This window comes from Meles meles, chromosome 19, assembly GCF_922984935.1.
Source record: "Meles meles chromosome 19, mMelMel3.1 paternal haplotype, whole genome shotgun sequence".
Taxonomy (NCBI): Eukaryota; Metazoa; Chordata; class Mammalia; order Carnivora; family Mustelidae; genus Meles; species Meles meles.
In genome coordinates, this window is record NC_060084.1 from 40,879,879 (window position 1) to 40,894,790 (window position 14,912).

Here is a 14,912-nt window from a genome sequence, read left to right on the forward strand (position 1 = left end):
TGATCCCCCCGGCCAAGGGGGCAGATTCCTGATGTTTACAAAAACACAAATCTTCCAGACCTCACAGCAGCTCCCCAGGGCTGAAGAAATGGGGTCACTCACAGTGGTGGGGGGAAATGTCCCTGTCTTCATAAAGATTGCTAAACAGTACTTGTCTCTCCTAATCCCAGATGCTTCCCCAGAAGCCTTTGCAAAGAAAAAGAAAACAACGGGGCACCTGGGTAGCTCACTCGGTTAAGTGTCCGACTCTCTTTTTTTTTTTTTTAAAGGTTTTTTTAATTTATTTATTTGACAGAGAGAGAGAGAGAGAGATCACAAGTAGAGAGGCAGGCAGAGAGAGAGGGGGATGCAGGCTCCCTGCTGAGTAGAGAACCCAATGTGGGGCTCGATCCCAGGACCCTGAGATCATGACCTGAGCCGAAGGCAACGGCTTAACCCACTGAGCCACCCAGGTGCCCCTAAGTGTCCGACTCTTGATTTCAGCTCAGGTCACCATCTCAGGGTCATGAGGTCAGTCCTGCGTCGGGCTCGGAGCTGAACGTGGAGCCTGTTTGGGATTCTCTCTCTCCCTCTCCCTCTGCTCCTTCCCCTGCTCAGCATGAACATGTCACATGCTCTCTCTTAAAAAAGAAAAGAAACCAAGAATTGGGTCCTAGGTAGCAAATGCTTTTTGGAAGGACAAATTATTTTTGTGCTTCCCATGTGCCAGACACCTTGCTAGCTTCTTTCCATATCAGTTTACTTAATCGTTATAACAACTCTATGAGATGTGTACTGCCCACCTTCTCTACAGATGAGGAACAGAGCTTTAGCTACATCCAATACAGCCAACATCACTGTTGTCTGTCTCCAAAGCCCATCCCACTGCCGTGATGGAGACGGGTGTCCTATAGATTTTACATAAGCCAACAACAAAAGACAAAAACAAATACCCATTTAGCTTCAGTTTGGTGCTTCATAGGCACTGGAATAATTTGCATTACAATTGTTATGTAGCAGGTAATTGGTGCATATTCAGGGGAGGGAAGATATGAGACCCTTCTGGGCCCACAAAAGATACAGATGAGCTCTCCTGATATGCATGAGGTCATAGCCTTCTCTTATGTATATAGATGGCACTTACCTACTTTTATATGCACAGATGGCACGGTCCCAGCCTCAGGCCCACAGATGCATGCAGCTCTCATGTGTGTGGTCGGTCTGTACCTATCCTCATGTGCTCTCATGGTACACAGCCACCCCTGTGCACACAGATGATATGTACTTAAGAGGGCACAGGTGACACCTTACGCACGGGATAAGGAAGTCCGACATGGCGTGAGGTGCTTTATAATGGACATTCACACTACTTCGTAACTGTTCAAGTTTAAACCATGTGAGATTTTTCTCTTTCATGCGTTGTACCCGCTTACGAAGGTTAGGGTATTCTACGACAACCGTTCAGCATCGTAGCCCCCTCCCCGAGCTGCCATGTCAGTGCATGGTGACCTGTTCCTGGCTGTTTGATAATTCCAGGGATGAACACTTGATCCAGCTGGGCATTGTGATCCCAGAGTCCTTGCCCAAGACTTTGGTAATAGGGACTTAAAAAGAGAGTCGGCTTTCTTTAGTGACCAAAACTGGGGACATTGAGGCTGTCAGTGACCAGGTGAAGAAAGTCGATGTGCAAGCAAAAGATCAATGAAACCAACACACACACACACACAGAGAGAGAAAGGCAGAGAGAGACATAAAGACATTTGAGCATTTTAGTTCTTGGTTCTGATATGGCCTAGTTATTTCATGAAGAGAGGCCTAAAATCTTTGACCAAGTCCCTCTTTCTGCTAAGGCTAGTCAGGGATGGTTTGCAGTTAGTTCCAATAAGAGGGCCCTTACCAGTACAGAATGTCTGATGATCCCTGTCCTCTTTGTGCTGATACACTGAGTAAATAACTACTGAAAGGCAGACCTATGACACTGTCTCAGTGCTCAAAATAAAGATATGGCCCAGATCTCCTGTCAGAGATGCTTAATCTGGTATACTAATTTTTCCGAAACTCTCCAAATATAAATATATGATTAAGTACTTAAGTATTATCATAAGTACTTAGGATACATTTAAGCTGCATGCATAAGTTTGCCTAGTAAACTTCTATTGATCTGGTTTTCTAAACAATAAGAGATTTGGAATTACCAAATTTTTCCTAACCCTATGGAAGCCAATGAAATAAGATATGGTGACTAAGGGAACTATTCTAAAAAACACCTTTTGAGATACGCTACAGGGTCGACATGAACACCTTCACTATTCTGTGTATTTCAGGGACTGAATCATCAAAGCAACATGAGGCACAGCTTGACCTTGAAGTGTATTTTAGTCTCCTATAATTCTATGATATAACTTGTTTAAAACTCACGTATGAGCATTATGGTAACAACAGCTACTACTTCTGAGCTCTTGCCATGTAGTAGGCACGTACCAAACACACATTAACTCCTTTAACCCCCACAGCAATCCTCTTGGGTAGATACTGTCGTTTAATCCCTATTCGCAGATGACGGAGAGGTAACATAATTTGCCCAAGGTCACACAACCATCAGGAGGTTAAGCTGTGGAGAGGACAGCCTGATACTAGAATCCACACCTCTTAGGTAACTAAGATATTCCTAGCAGGTCTCAGGTTAAGTAGCATAATCTAACAAGACATCCTACTTCTCAAGTCCTTAGAGGGCATTTTGATGTAGTATTTCTTTATAAGCTCTTCGGATTTGTAGAATATGGACCAGGTATCAGTGAGGCAGACAGCTATGCAGGAAATCTTTTATTATGAGGGCTAAAGGCCCTGTGACTCGAAAGAGAGCAACATGGTGGATCTCCTCAACCCAAAGACGGCCTCTGCCAGTCTCTCGTTTCCTTATGGTGAGAGCAAAGCTTTCCAAGGTTTCCCATCTCTGTTGGCGTAAAAGTCAGAACGCTTCTTGGGCCACAGGCCTTGTCAATCTCACCAGTCTCCACTGGGACACTGCCCCGCTTCTCTGGCCTTACATTTCTCCCATCATAAAACCTTTAGGTAAGACATTTCCTCTGACTGGTACCTACCTCCACTTCATCTGTGGCACTTAGGCAAATCCTACCTCATCTGTTAGGCCTTCCCTGAACCACAGACCACATCTGGTTCCCTTCTTAAAATCTCACAGCATCTTGTACTTCTTTCTTGTATTTATGAAAGTGGTAACAGAAAAATTGTGTAATTACCGAGTATCTGTCTCCCTGGTCCTAGGGGCAAGCTTCAGGTAGGTAGGGGTTGTGTTTGTCTTGTTCATTGCTGAATCCCCAGCACTTAGCCCACAGCTTAGCAGGTAGTTAGCCCCTAATTAATATTTGTAAACTAAGTAGAAGAATTACCAGCCACCAGCTGAAGAGGAAATAATCGAGTCTCCTTGGCATGGACCAGTCCTACCCAGACACAGAGAATGCTAGAGCAGCTTGGCAGAGTGGTCAGCAAGCCAGAGGATAAACAAGTATACCTATAATTTTTTTTCTTCTATACAACTTTTAAGTGATTGGCAAGTGTCGAGGGCAAAATTATGACTTTGTGAGCAATAAAACACAATCAAGTTTTAACAGTGCTAAAATCTTGATCAAAGAAATTTCAAATCAGAACACTGAGGGCCAAAGTAAAAGAAACATAGTGGTTTTGATGGTATTATGTCTTGCTACCAAGTATGTTTCTATGGTTATAGGTGTTCACCTTTAGTTGCAGCTCTTTCAATTTCATGTTTTATCTTTAGTTTTTGCAAAGTTTTTTTTTTTTTTTTTTTTTTAATCATCTCTTTACTGATTCCTCGAAACAATCTTAATGCGGAGAACCGGTGCCATGGCCTGGGCGATGAAGAAATGTTTCCTCTTTCAAAGACTATTTTTTGGACGATAAGAATTGCTAAAGAGGAAGCAATCAAACCTATCGCGTTGGCTCTGTCCTCCACCCAGCGCGCTGCTTCCTGGTTTTAGACGCTTTCAGATCCTCCTGCTCTGTGTCATTGGACACATAAAACTGGACTGCCATGTGTTTTTTGTTGTTGTTTTTTGTTTTGTTTGTTTTTTTCTTGAGATCCCATCTCTCAGTCTGTTCACCTGGAAGACACCACACGGGAATCGGTCTGCGCAAATCCAATTCATTTTCCCGTGGCAATGAACCAGTTTGCAGCGTTCAACAATGTGACATCAGTCCTAAGCCGACGCTGGGAAAATGTGGCTCCACTTGTTCTCGGGCAAGCCTGCAACATCCTTCGCGGCCCTGAGGCCCTTCACTTCCCTCCAGGCTCCGCCGGGCCCCGCAATCCCGGGAGGCGCGTCTTGTGGGCCGCTCCGGGGGACGGTCGCTGAGAGGGACGCCCAGGGGGCCTCCCCGAGGACGCGGCAAAACCCGGACGGACTTCGGTGATTCAAAAAACCACCGCAGGAAGTTGGGCCTCCCAAAGACAAGTGCTGCCTTCGCAAGGCCTCAGCTCCCCAACGCCTCCAGCTCTCACCCGGCCCTTCTCGCTTTACGTCGCCCACGGTCCGTGGCCGCCGCCCCGCACGAACCGTGGAGGATGTGGGCGGCGCCAGGAGCCGCAGCCAACTCCCGCCACACCCGTCCGCCCCGGCGCGCGGAGCCGCGCCGCGGCCACCGCCTCCGCCACGTGCCCGCCTCCAGCAGCCAGGCCGCTCGCGATTGGCTGGCGGAGCCGCCCGTCGCGGGGGGCGGGAGCGTCGCCCGCAGGCCGGCGCTCCAATTGGTCGTGGCGGCAGCGGCGGCGGCGCGCGCGGCCCCGGCCAGGAGGGGAAGCCGGTGGCGGCGGCTACGGCGGCGGAACGGGCGGAGGCTGCCGGTTTCGTAACCGTCGCTCCTCCTCGGTGACTCGCGGGCTGCCAGGCCTGGGTCCGTCGGGCCGCGCCGTGCGGGGCCGCTCGGAGTGGAGGCCGCCTGGGGGCGGGCGGGCTGGAGACGCAGGTAAGGAGGCCGCGGGCGGGCGGGCTGAGGGAAGAGGAGGAGGCCGCGGCAGAGCCGGCCGCTCGCCTAGGTGCCGGCCGGGCTGGAGGAGACCCGGCCCGGCCTGAGGCGGCCGGCTGGCCGGGAAGGTCCCGCGCGGCCCGCGGCGCTGGCGGCGGCCCCGCGCGGCGTCTGATGCAACCTGCCGGCAACACCCGGCGAGGCCGCTGAGCTCATCCCTGGCCGCGGCCCAGCGCCGCGGCACCACCCGCCGACCCCCGCGCTCCCCCCGGGAGCCCCTCGCCGCCGGCCCGCGACGGGACGTGGTGGGGCGGGGCGGGGGACGAGGTGTGCCCCCTCCGGAACTCGGCGTCTGTTGGAGAAACGGGCAGTGGTGACAGGCCAGGCGCGTTATTGGCCCCCGGGGATACGGGGTGTTCCCCAGAGCAGCGGGAGGTGGACCGTCCCTCACTGTAGTGCCACATCGGGTCTTGCCCGCCCCTCCAAGACCGCTCGGTGCGGGGAGGAGACCCTTCGGTTCCGAAGTTCGTAGAGCGTTCAAGTGGGCAGGGAGAGCAGTGCATGGTGAAGTCCGTGACTTTCCAGAACTAATCTCGCCCTCGCTTGCGGAGCTGTAATGCGAATGTTCTGCACTTCACTGCCCAACGAGGTTAGACGAACGTGCGGCCAGTGGGCTAGGAAAGAGACGGGCCAGAAGCGGAGCGCTTCGTTAGCCGGTCGCAGCGAACACAGGCAAGAAAACAGCTAGCAGAGGTGTCCAGGTGAAGAGGATGGAAATGCATGTTTGAGGGGGAACGGTCCTCCGTCCTCCCGCGGGAGCTTGTATGTTTTTATCCTTCAGAAGGTTTGCTCGCTCCGTTGGCCTTGTGTTTGAGACTTGTGTTGTAATCTGGCACCTTAAAACGTGTCGGTTTCACAAGGGTTTTCAGGTGAGTGGGTTACACAAAAATCGGTAGTTTTCTCCCCGAGCCTACACTCAGCGAATCCTTATGTGAAGAGTTTGCCCTTAAATTCAGATAGGATAACGCAACTCCCAGATAAATTTTGGAAAGAAAATACTGTAAGGGCTCGCTCTACTAAGAAATTCTGCATCTTAAAGTTCCTGATACTGAAGAGTTTAAAAATCTGGTCAGCGATTACCACTTGATCAGTATTTGGGAAGAGCTGTTCTTAAAGCAGATTCTCTATTTCTGAAAAAACTTACTATAAATAAGGCTGAGTAATTACAGGATGCCAGTGAGCTGAAGAATTTTTCGATTTCTTGATTCCTGCTTCTGGTGGGTGCACTTGTCTGATTCAGTCGTTTTTAATACCTGCCTGAAAAACAGCAGGAAACACAATTTCATTTTTTCAAAATACCCGTTAAATTCTCCAGAGCACATCATGACCGGCAGCAGCTGTCTAATTTTGGAGAGGTGGTTTCACCTATAGGGATTTAAACAGCACCTGGTGAGTCCCTGGTAAAGACAAATAGGACCTCAGGGGATTGAATTTGGTCTTTTGGTCTAGGATTGCCTCACCTGATCACAGTAATGGTAAATGTGGGTAGCTGCAGTTCCGGGTCTGTTGTCTATTCTTGGGAGCGAGTGTTTCCACAGGGTTCTTGTAGGTTCATTGGTCTCCTACCTTTCTGGCTTTTTAGCCCTATGGGTTAAAAAATTTTTTTATTTGAGTAAGATTTCCTGTTAGAGGTGTATTTATAAACAATGTGTGTACCGTTTTTTTGTATGTTGTAAATCCTACCAAAAGTAGATTAAAAAGATGATGTTAAAAAAAAAAATGAACGTACATTTTCTCCATACTCCAGTGGACCATTCATGTACTCCCCGAAGGGATGTACCCTCCTTCATGGAGCCCCGTGTTGGGTCATAAAGCAAGCAGCGGCAGCTAAATAGAAATCCTGCTCATTTGGGTATGTATTGACTTTGCTTACCTTGACACCACATAAAGTACAGAGTTGTCAGACCTTGGCAACCTGTACCTAAGAACTTGAGATTATTCATTGGAACACATAACTGGCTAAATAGAAAATAAAGGTTCTTAACTGAGATGAAACAAAGACCAGATAAGAAATGTTCATTGTGTAGACTGGGCACTCGAAGTAGCAAGTGGACTTGTATTCTTATTTTCCTGTCCACCTTTAAGAAAGACCAAGAACTTAGGGTAGGAAGACTACTATCTTACTAACACTCTTGATTTAATTGTGGTGGTTTTAAGAGATTTCAGTGCTAGAGAATCTCATTTTTATATAGGACATTTATAAAAATAAATGTTTTCTCTTCACCTCTGAGCCAGTATTGGACGAATATTTCTCTAGCACCACCACTCTGTGGCTAGCCCTGCACCAGGTGCTGGGCATATGGATATGAGGACAGAGTCCTGCCTCTAGCTTGGTCTGCAGGGAGACACTATAGAGCTGGCACTGACAGAGGAACCAGGGGAACAGATTGGACAGCCACACAAAGAGAAGAGAAAGCGTGACCATTTAGGGGATCGGTAGTGGTTCAGTATTAGCGCGGTGTGAAACATAAGGAGCAAGGGCTGGGTCGAGAGTGAACACCTTCAATTTGATGCTGGACCCTGGAGCAGGTTTGAGTGCTCATTTGCTCTGGAGACCATGGTTGGAGGGTGCACTGCTAAACCAGAGGGGACGAGTGCCCCTGGGAGATGATGTCAGCCTGAGGTAATTCTGTGGTGTTAGGACAGAGAGGGATGGTACTTGGAAGTTCTTTTGGGAGGTGGATGGGTAGAATTGTCAGATACCGATGATTGTACAGATTGGGAGTAAGGGAGAAACATCTGTGAATATTTTGGAGTATAGGTGCTCATGAGGAAATTTGAGTTGAGAATTTATTTGGGGGAGCATGGGGAGGAATATCTGGTTGTCCATAACGTTGAAAAAGGAATGACAGGAGGATTAGGAAAAGTCTTGACAAGTTTACTTTCCCAAATGAAACTTGAGAGAAATTTGTTTTACTCATTCTAACCTTTCTGAGTTTTCAGTGTGTTACTGATTTGAATGAATACCACTTGAATTAAGAAATCTGAATTTTAAAAAAATTTGCACAGTCAGACCGTCTTTCTAAAGATCCATTGTTAATCTGCAGCATTGGCTCTCAAACCTCAGTGTAATGGAATCATTTGGAGGGCCCTTTGAAACAAGATTGCTCAGTCCTATTCCTAGAGCTCTGGATTCTTATGTGACGGTAGGGGGGCAGCCTGAGAATCTGCATTTCTGACAAGTTCCCAAATGCTGCTGCTGCTGGTCCAGGGACCACACTTTGAGAACTACTGCTCTTCAGTTTGTCTCCTGCTCCCTGCTTGAATGATTCACATGCTAGGAAACGAGGCACCACCCTACTTCCTGTAGAATGAACTTTGGAATAGTGTTTGTCCACATAGGAGCCAGACTTTGTTTATGATTGAATATCCAGATTTGAAATAAACTCATTTTTTCCCCCATTGTAGGTGCTCAGTAAATGTTTGTGGAAGGAACAAAAGCATAAGTGATAGTGGGAACTGAAATGTGTAACTTTGAAGGCAGCTATTTGGCTTATGTAAAAACAGAATCGATAATCTGGAGTTCACTTTCTTGGACCACTTGGCCCTTTGATCCCCTTTACTTGGTTTATTTTCCTTAATGGATATTTTTTCACTTAAAACTTACTTTGTTGGCTTTGGTTGAGGAACTTAAAAAAATCATTTTTGCGTTCTTTTTATTGTTTCCAAGCTTCCTTGTATTATTACCAATTTGATAGTTACTCTTTGTTTTTCAAGCAAAGGGCACATTTTCAAAGCCTCCCTCTCTGCCTTAGGCCTGCTGTGTTCAGCCTAGTACTAGTACCCTAGCTAGAGGAGTCAGGCTGAGGTAATAATAATAATAGCTCTTCCCCATTCCTGTATCTTTGGGTACAAAAACGGTCATGAATATCCCTGAATTTGGAGCCTGTATTAAAAGCTTTCAGTGACTTGGGAATAAAAAGCAGGGCATAAGGGCTCTTTTATAGTGACTGAAGTTCGTGGTATATTTTCAGAGTCAGAAGACATTCTTTGCCCCTGATTTGCAGTTGGGGAAATTGAGGCCCAAAGAGGGGAATGATAGGTCCAGAGCAAAACTGGGGGAGCCAGAGCCAAGACAAAAATTGACCTGGTTCCTGCTCTGTGTTTTTTGGATCATTGTTATCTTTGAGCTGTCTGTAGAGATTTGCTTTAAAGATTAAAAACATAATTGGTGTATGAAAAATAACAAAGTTAAATAAGACGACCATGATCATGATAGTTGAGACCATCCCAGGAGAAGTATTAAAAAAGTTTTAAAAGCCCCCTAAAATTCTTATGTTCACCTTACACCAAATAAATAAGCAATAATGTAGATGGCCACTAACAGTTAGAGGTAAGGTGGCCAGTTCAATACTGAACTGCCACTGTTCAACTGGAAGGAAAAATAGGCAACATCATAAATTATCCAGGAAAATTGTGAAATGTCCATTATTGAAGATAGACTTGGAGTAGATATCCATCTCTGGTTTGGAAAGAAGCTTTCTCTTTTGTCTTAGTTTGGAGTGAGAACAGGTGACCCACTAACTCAGGACTGCATGCATGGCTTATGAAAACAATTGGAAATAATGATAATATGGACTTTAAAAGGAAAGATTTTTAAAAGCAGACCAGTGAAGAGTGTTTATACAAGAAACGCCTGGCTAAAGGTTTGGGTGAAGCTACTGATGTTTACTAACTGAGCTTTTCCCAAGAACTGTGAGATGTACTCATTTGAGGCATTTCATAATTCCAGCTCCAGGTTTTTTCCATTGATGTAGGTTTAGCAGTTTTGTGAAAAGAGAACAGGATAGTTGTATGGTTCGTACCACTGCTGTCTGAATTTCCAAGAGTCCTGATTTCTGGTGGACAGGGCTCATCTGCTGAGTCAATTTGTCTTGAAGTGGCCTCTTGATCGTATATGGGCTCATGATAGGTCTGCTTTTGACACATCTTGAGGCAGTTGTAGTGACCTGGTTGGATTGATGGTGATCCAAGTATGACTAGTCTCTGAAAGTGTGGCTTCATTCCTAGGAGCAGCAGCGCAGGAGCACTGGAGAGTTGGTATTCCCTCCGCTCTGTCTGCCGTGTTCAGTGGGTGCCAGCTCAGGCTCTCTGCCGGGCTTCAGCCCCATGCTTGCTCTTTTGGGGTACATTATTAGGGCTTTTGTTTCTTTCCCTGTGGTTGCAGGTTACCCGTGTTGAGATGTGTTTATAAATTATGTCAAGAAGGGGAGGAAAAAACCCCATGGTTAGAAGCAGCATGATGGGATGGGGCTGCACACTGGAGGTCCCAGAACTCCTGGATCTCTGAACCAAGAAGCTAACTTCGGAAATCAGTGTAAACTACGATCTGTGAAGTCATTAAAAACGAAAAAACCCCCCAACCAACCCCCCCCTGCTCCCCCAGCAAAAAAAGTCTTTTCGTAATACTCCATAAAGATGTACTCCAGGAGAAAAGTCAAGTCCTTGGTGACTCAGTCTCTGCATATTGGTGTCAGGAACATGCAGTCATCCTGACAAGTTGTGGAGATCGGGCACAGTGCCGTAGGATTCTGTTTTGACGTGAGCCAACAATTGAAACTTTGTCCCCCTTTCTTTGCAGGTGTCTCTTCTATCCTAATTGAACTCAGGTTTTCCGTGTTTTACCTAAACATCTCAAATTTCTCTCTGGCAGATTGCCAAGTGCTATTAGTTCATCTGTGCTCCTAATTAGTGGTATTCTTTTGTTTTTCCTTCCATTTTTGATAATAATCACAGATGGGCAGTACCCTCAGGGATTCAGGTGGGCTGGATTTAGCTTTATGGTGCTCCTGTACTAACTTACCTTTCTAAATTAAATGATTTAGACTTCTGAAACATTGGAACAGTTGGCAGTTTCTGTATACTTTTCTCAGCATAATCAGTTAATGTTGGCCTGCTGTTAGGTACATGCAAGTTTAATCTCATTTGATCTTGTCATTTCAAACATTTTAATGCAATTTATTTTTTAACTAGGTACATGTGAAGATTTCTTGGCAGCTTAGTGTGGAAACCATTTATCACTTTATTCTCATTTCTGCCTGTTCTGTGTCCGCAAGAGAGAGAGCCCAAATGAGCAAGATAGCCCAGCAGAACAGTACTCCGGGAATAAGTGTTATTCATACTCAGGCTCATGCTAGCGGCTTACAGCAGGTTCCTCAGCTGGTGCCTGCTGGCCCGGGGGGAGGAGGCAAAGCCGTGCCTCCAAGCAAGCAAAGCAAGAAGAGTTCGCCCATGGATCGCAACAGCGATGAGTATCGTCAGCGCAGAGAGAGGAACAACATGGCTGTGAAAAAGAGCCGGTTGAAAAGCAAGCAGAAAGCCCAGGATACACTGCAGAGAGTGAATCAGCTCAAAGAAGAGAATGAACGGTTGGAAGCAAAAATTAAATTGCTGACTAAGGAATTAAGCGTACTGAAAGATTTGTTTCTTGAGCACGCACACAACCTTGCAGATAACGTGCAACCCACTAGCACTGAAAATACAACAGCTTCCGATAATGCAGGCCAGTAGACCTCACCTCTTCCAAACTTCACGACTCGTGGCGTGAACGTTAAAGCCGTGACTGCCTACACCATTCATATCAATGGCCGAACACTGTCTTGTTCCATTATTCAAAGATCCACTGAAGGTTGTTTTCCAGGATCAGCACTGAAGGGTTGATTAGCTTAAAAATGTTAGCCATGTAATTTGAATATCTAGTTTTAAATGATACGGATTTTTTTGTGTGGATAAAACACATTTTTAAGGTATATGGTTAAAAAAAAACAAAAAACGCACCCCTGGACCTTGATGTTCTTAATAAATCCTCACTTCCCAAGAAATGCTTCTTTTTGTAGGTTGATAAAAGGAATGGGGAACTGGCAGGTCCTGCAGAAAGGTCTTGGTTTTATTGGAGTTGATTGATTAGACTAAGGAAAGTTGAATGCCACCTATGTTACTTGTTTCTTGATTTGTTTTTCTAAATTATGTATTAAAAATCCTTAGGGCTATAGAAATCAATCACTTTGTAATTTGGAGTGATTTTATGTATAACATAAACCTTGTTTTAGCCTAATTAGTACTCTTTTCCCCCAACAAGTATAAGTTTTTGAGTATTGGTCCCAGGTTAAGTAAATTCCGTTGCGTTTTAAAGGCAGCATTCATCCAGTTGGCTTAAAAATACAAATAATTAGGCGAATAGGTTTCTTAAAAATAACAGTAAAGTATATTAGAATTATCCTTTTGGGATACCTTTGGGTTATTGGATTGGCATTATTTTGTTTTCTAACAAGAAAAAGCCCCCAAGAGTTGTATACCACAATTTTTGTTTCTGTAGATGCTAGTCAAGTAAGTAAATATTTTTTAAATACCATTTTGACAGTCAAGTTAGTAAACAAATGCCTTAACAGTTTACAGATTGGGATTTAGGTAGTTTCTCCTGTGTCTAAATATCTGAAATGGGGCCGTGATTTTTAAAGGCATCAATTTCTTGTGAAGGATCATTTGGCATTTGATCTTAACCAAGTGATTATTAGAAAAGTATGTCATCAACTCTATGCCATCTCCCAAAATAGTAGTCTAAGAAAACTTGAAAGTGTAAGGTTTAACCTTTAATTTATTTCACGTAAATACATCTTTTTGTATTGTTTTTGTGATGTTTCTTTTTCTAGTTAGTGGGCTCTTCTAGACTTTTTGTACCACTGCTTCTGTTTGTTCATTCATATGCTTTTGTGTCCCATAAATTATTTTAGAAAATACTGATAAAACTCAGGATATTGACATTTTTGTTGAAACTAAAAAATGGCCGTCGCTAAAGTCGGGGATTGTGCGGGTCTGGTTTATGTCAGTGTCGGTGGTTTTGATTGTCCTTGTCGATTTCTTTCTTTTCTTTTCCTTTTTTTTTTTAAAGCACAATCCTAGCTCAGATTTGTTGACTTTTCTGTATTACTGTGTGTATGTGTCTGAGCTGGTGACAACAGACAAAAGAGTCACATCTGATTAAAAAGTTTGTGTTACCAGGTATCTTATTTGGACATGGTCACTTCATTTTTGGCCATATTGTTTCTTACTAGGACCTGGAAGTTGTACCCTTGGGTTGGTGCAAGACTGATGTCTTTGCTCTTCTGGGCCGACGAAAATACCATCGTGACCTGCAACTCAGTAAAGCCATTATTAAGGCCATGAGCCTCTTCCACATATGACTGGAACCCAGTGTTGTTCATGAGAGCCACTGTCCCAGGAGGGTTAGCTCCCCAGAGGGCCAGAAGACAGGATTGAGGTTTCTGTTAGGGTCCAACACCAGTTTACTCTGGCTGGAGTATCAGTCTGGTTCTCAGTGACAGATGTTTTGACTAGGAGGTAACCCACAGAATCCTACTGAATCTTTAATGGCCGACCGATGTTATATAATTAACCTAAGTAGAGGTGCAGTTAGATCACTTCAATCTTTCAGTACTTGTGAAGGTATTAACAGACATTGTTACCTCTTGTTTACTAAAAAAAAAAAAAAGTCTTCCAGAAATTGATGTCCCTGTGGAATTTATGGTGACCAATTATATGAATTGACTTAACTATCTTGGAAAAGGAGCTTTAGGGAAATCATCAGTGGTGTGCATTCGATATTTCAAATCCAAACAGATTGAAACTTTAGGAAAAATTGATTCAGGCTTTCCTGTTACCTATGCAAACCAGAACTTTAGCACAAGCCGTCATGTGTGCATAGAACAAAAATGTTAACCATTGTCTTACTGAAGTGTTTGGGAATGAAAGTTTGCAGTTTGGTAGATTTCTCAGTATCAAATTGAGGGAAACCAAGTATGGGGAAGAAGTATATTTAGAGCTTTGGGAATTATAAGATGACTTGTAACTTCTATAGATTATATGTGAATCTTTAGGATTTGATCTGCCTTTGCTGGCAGGTCCAGTGATTTAGGAATTAGGCTTTAGTGTAAATGTCTAACTGCATCTGCGTCATCCGAGATGGGTGCTCTCTGGGTGGTATTGGCAGCAGGTGGTGAGATCAGAGCAGCTCTTCCGCTGTCTGGCCCCTTGCGGTGACTGGAATGTGAGCTCGGATACTTTGGACATTCTTACCAAGACGTAGTAAGATAGCAATTTTTTATGACCAGGTGTTTGAAATTTAGGTCACGAGTGTGAAATCCTGAAATTTACATTAAGAAAAAGTAGTATGTGCAGTTTAATATTTGGTATTAAAAGAAATCAGCTTTTGATGTTTCTCAGTCCCCATTAGAGGGCTTGAAACTTTGCACCTGAACAGCCCAGTTAGCACTCAGAGTGCTTTTTGATGCCTTAGAAATAGGAAGCAATTTTTTGTTTGACAGAAGATAGGGAGGAGAAAGTCCATTCTATAGCTGTTAGAGTTGCCTCTCAGGTAAAAGTCCTTTACCTTGTTCTTTGTGTTCCTGGCCTTCCTCAGTTTGTGAGATACTCTATTTTTTTAAATATAATTTTATTTCTTTCAATGAATTTGAAATAAAAAAAACTTTGGAATAATGACTGTATTTTCTTGTGGGTTTCTTTCTGTTCGTATACACCGAGGAAGTAGTCCAGATGTCCGGGAGCTCTGAAGAGCAGGCGGACTCAGCCGTCTTTCCTGCTCCCAGCCCAGGGCAGGGGTGAAGGTCACAGACAGGTGGAGGGGGGTGTGGGGGGGGAGCAGGGAGTAAGAGGTTCTTTTGTCCAAGCCTAGATTTCCCTGATTGGATAGGAACAGCATTTCCTCCGAATATAGAGTGCCTCTTCAGGGCTGTTCTTTGTCCAGTGGTCTCTAACCCGGAAGCCTGGACTAGGGTAGAGAAGGCAGTGGCTGGCACGCCTGCTCGGATGCCTCGTGTCTCGGTGTGTGGTCTGCGTTCACACAGTGGCAGGAGAAATGA

General features: G+C 44.8%; 1 protein-coding gene across 2 annotated transcripts; it reads left to right on the forward strand.

The window, feature by feature from the left end:
• Positions 1-4,822: 4,822 nt before the first annotated feature.
• Positions 4,823-14,529, forward strand: CEBPG (CCAAT enhancer binding protein gamma). 2 transcript variants are annotated; one of them, XM_045987356.1, is made up of 2 exons: positions 4,823-4,977; positions 11,011-14,529. In XM_045987356.1, the coding sequence occupies exon 2, from the start codon at positions 11,107-11,109 to the stop codon at positions 11,545-11,547; it is 441 nt and encodes a 146-aa protein (XP_045843312.1). In that variant the 5' UTR covers positions 4,823-4,977; positions 11,011-11,106; the 3' UTR covers positions 11,548-14,529. The 2 variants fall into 2 exon arrangements, with proteins under 2 accessions (XP_045843312.1, XP_045843313.1); XM_045987357.1 differs by lacking the exon at positions 4,823-4,977 and adding an exon at positions 5,006-6,889.
• The last annotated feature ends 383 nt before the right edge of the window (positions 14,530-14,912 follow it).

Coding starts and splice junctions, on each gene's coding strand:
- CEBPG (XM_045987356.1), top strand. CDS start 11,107: ATGAGCAAGATAGCCCAGCAGAACAGTACTCCGGGAATAAGTGTTATT.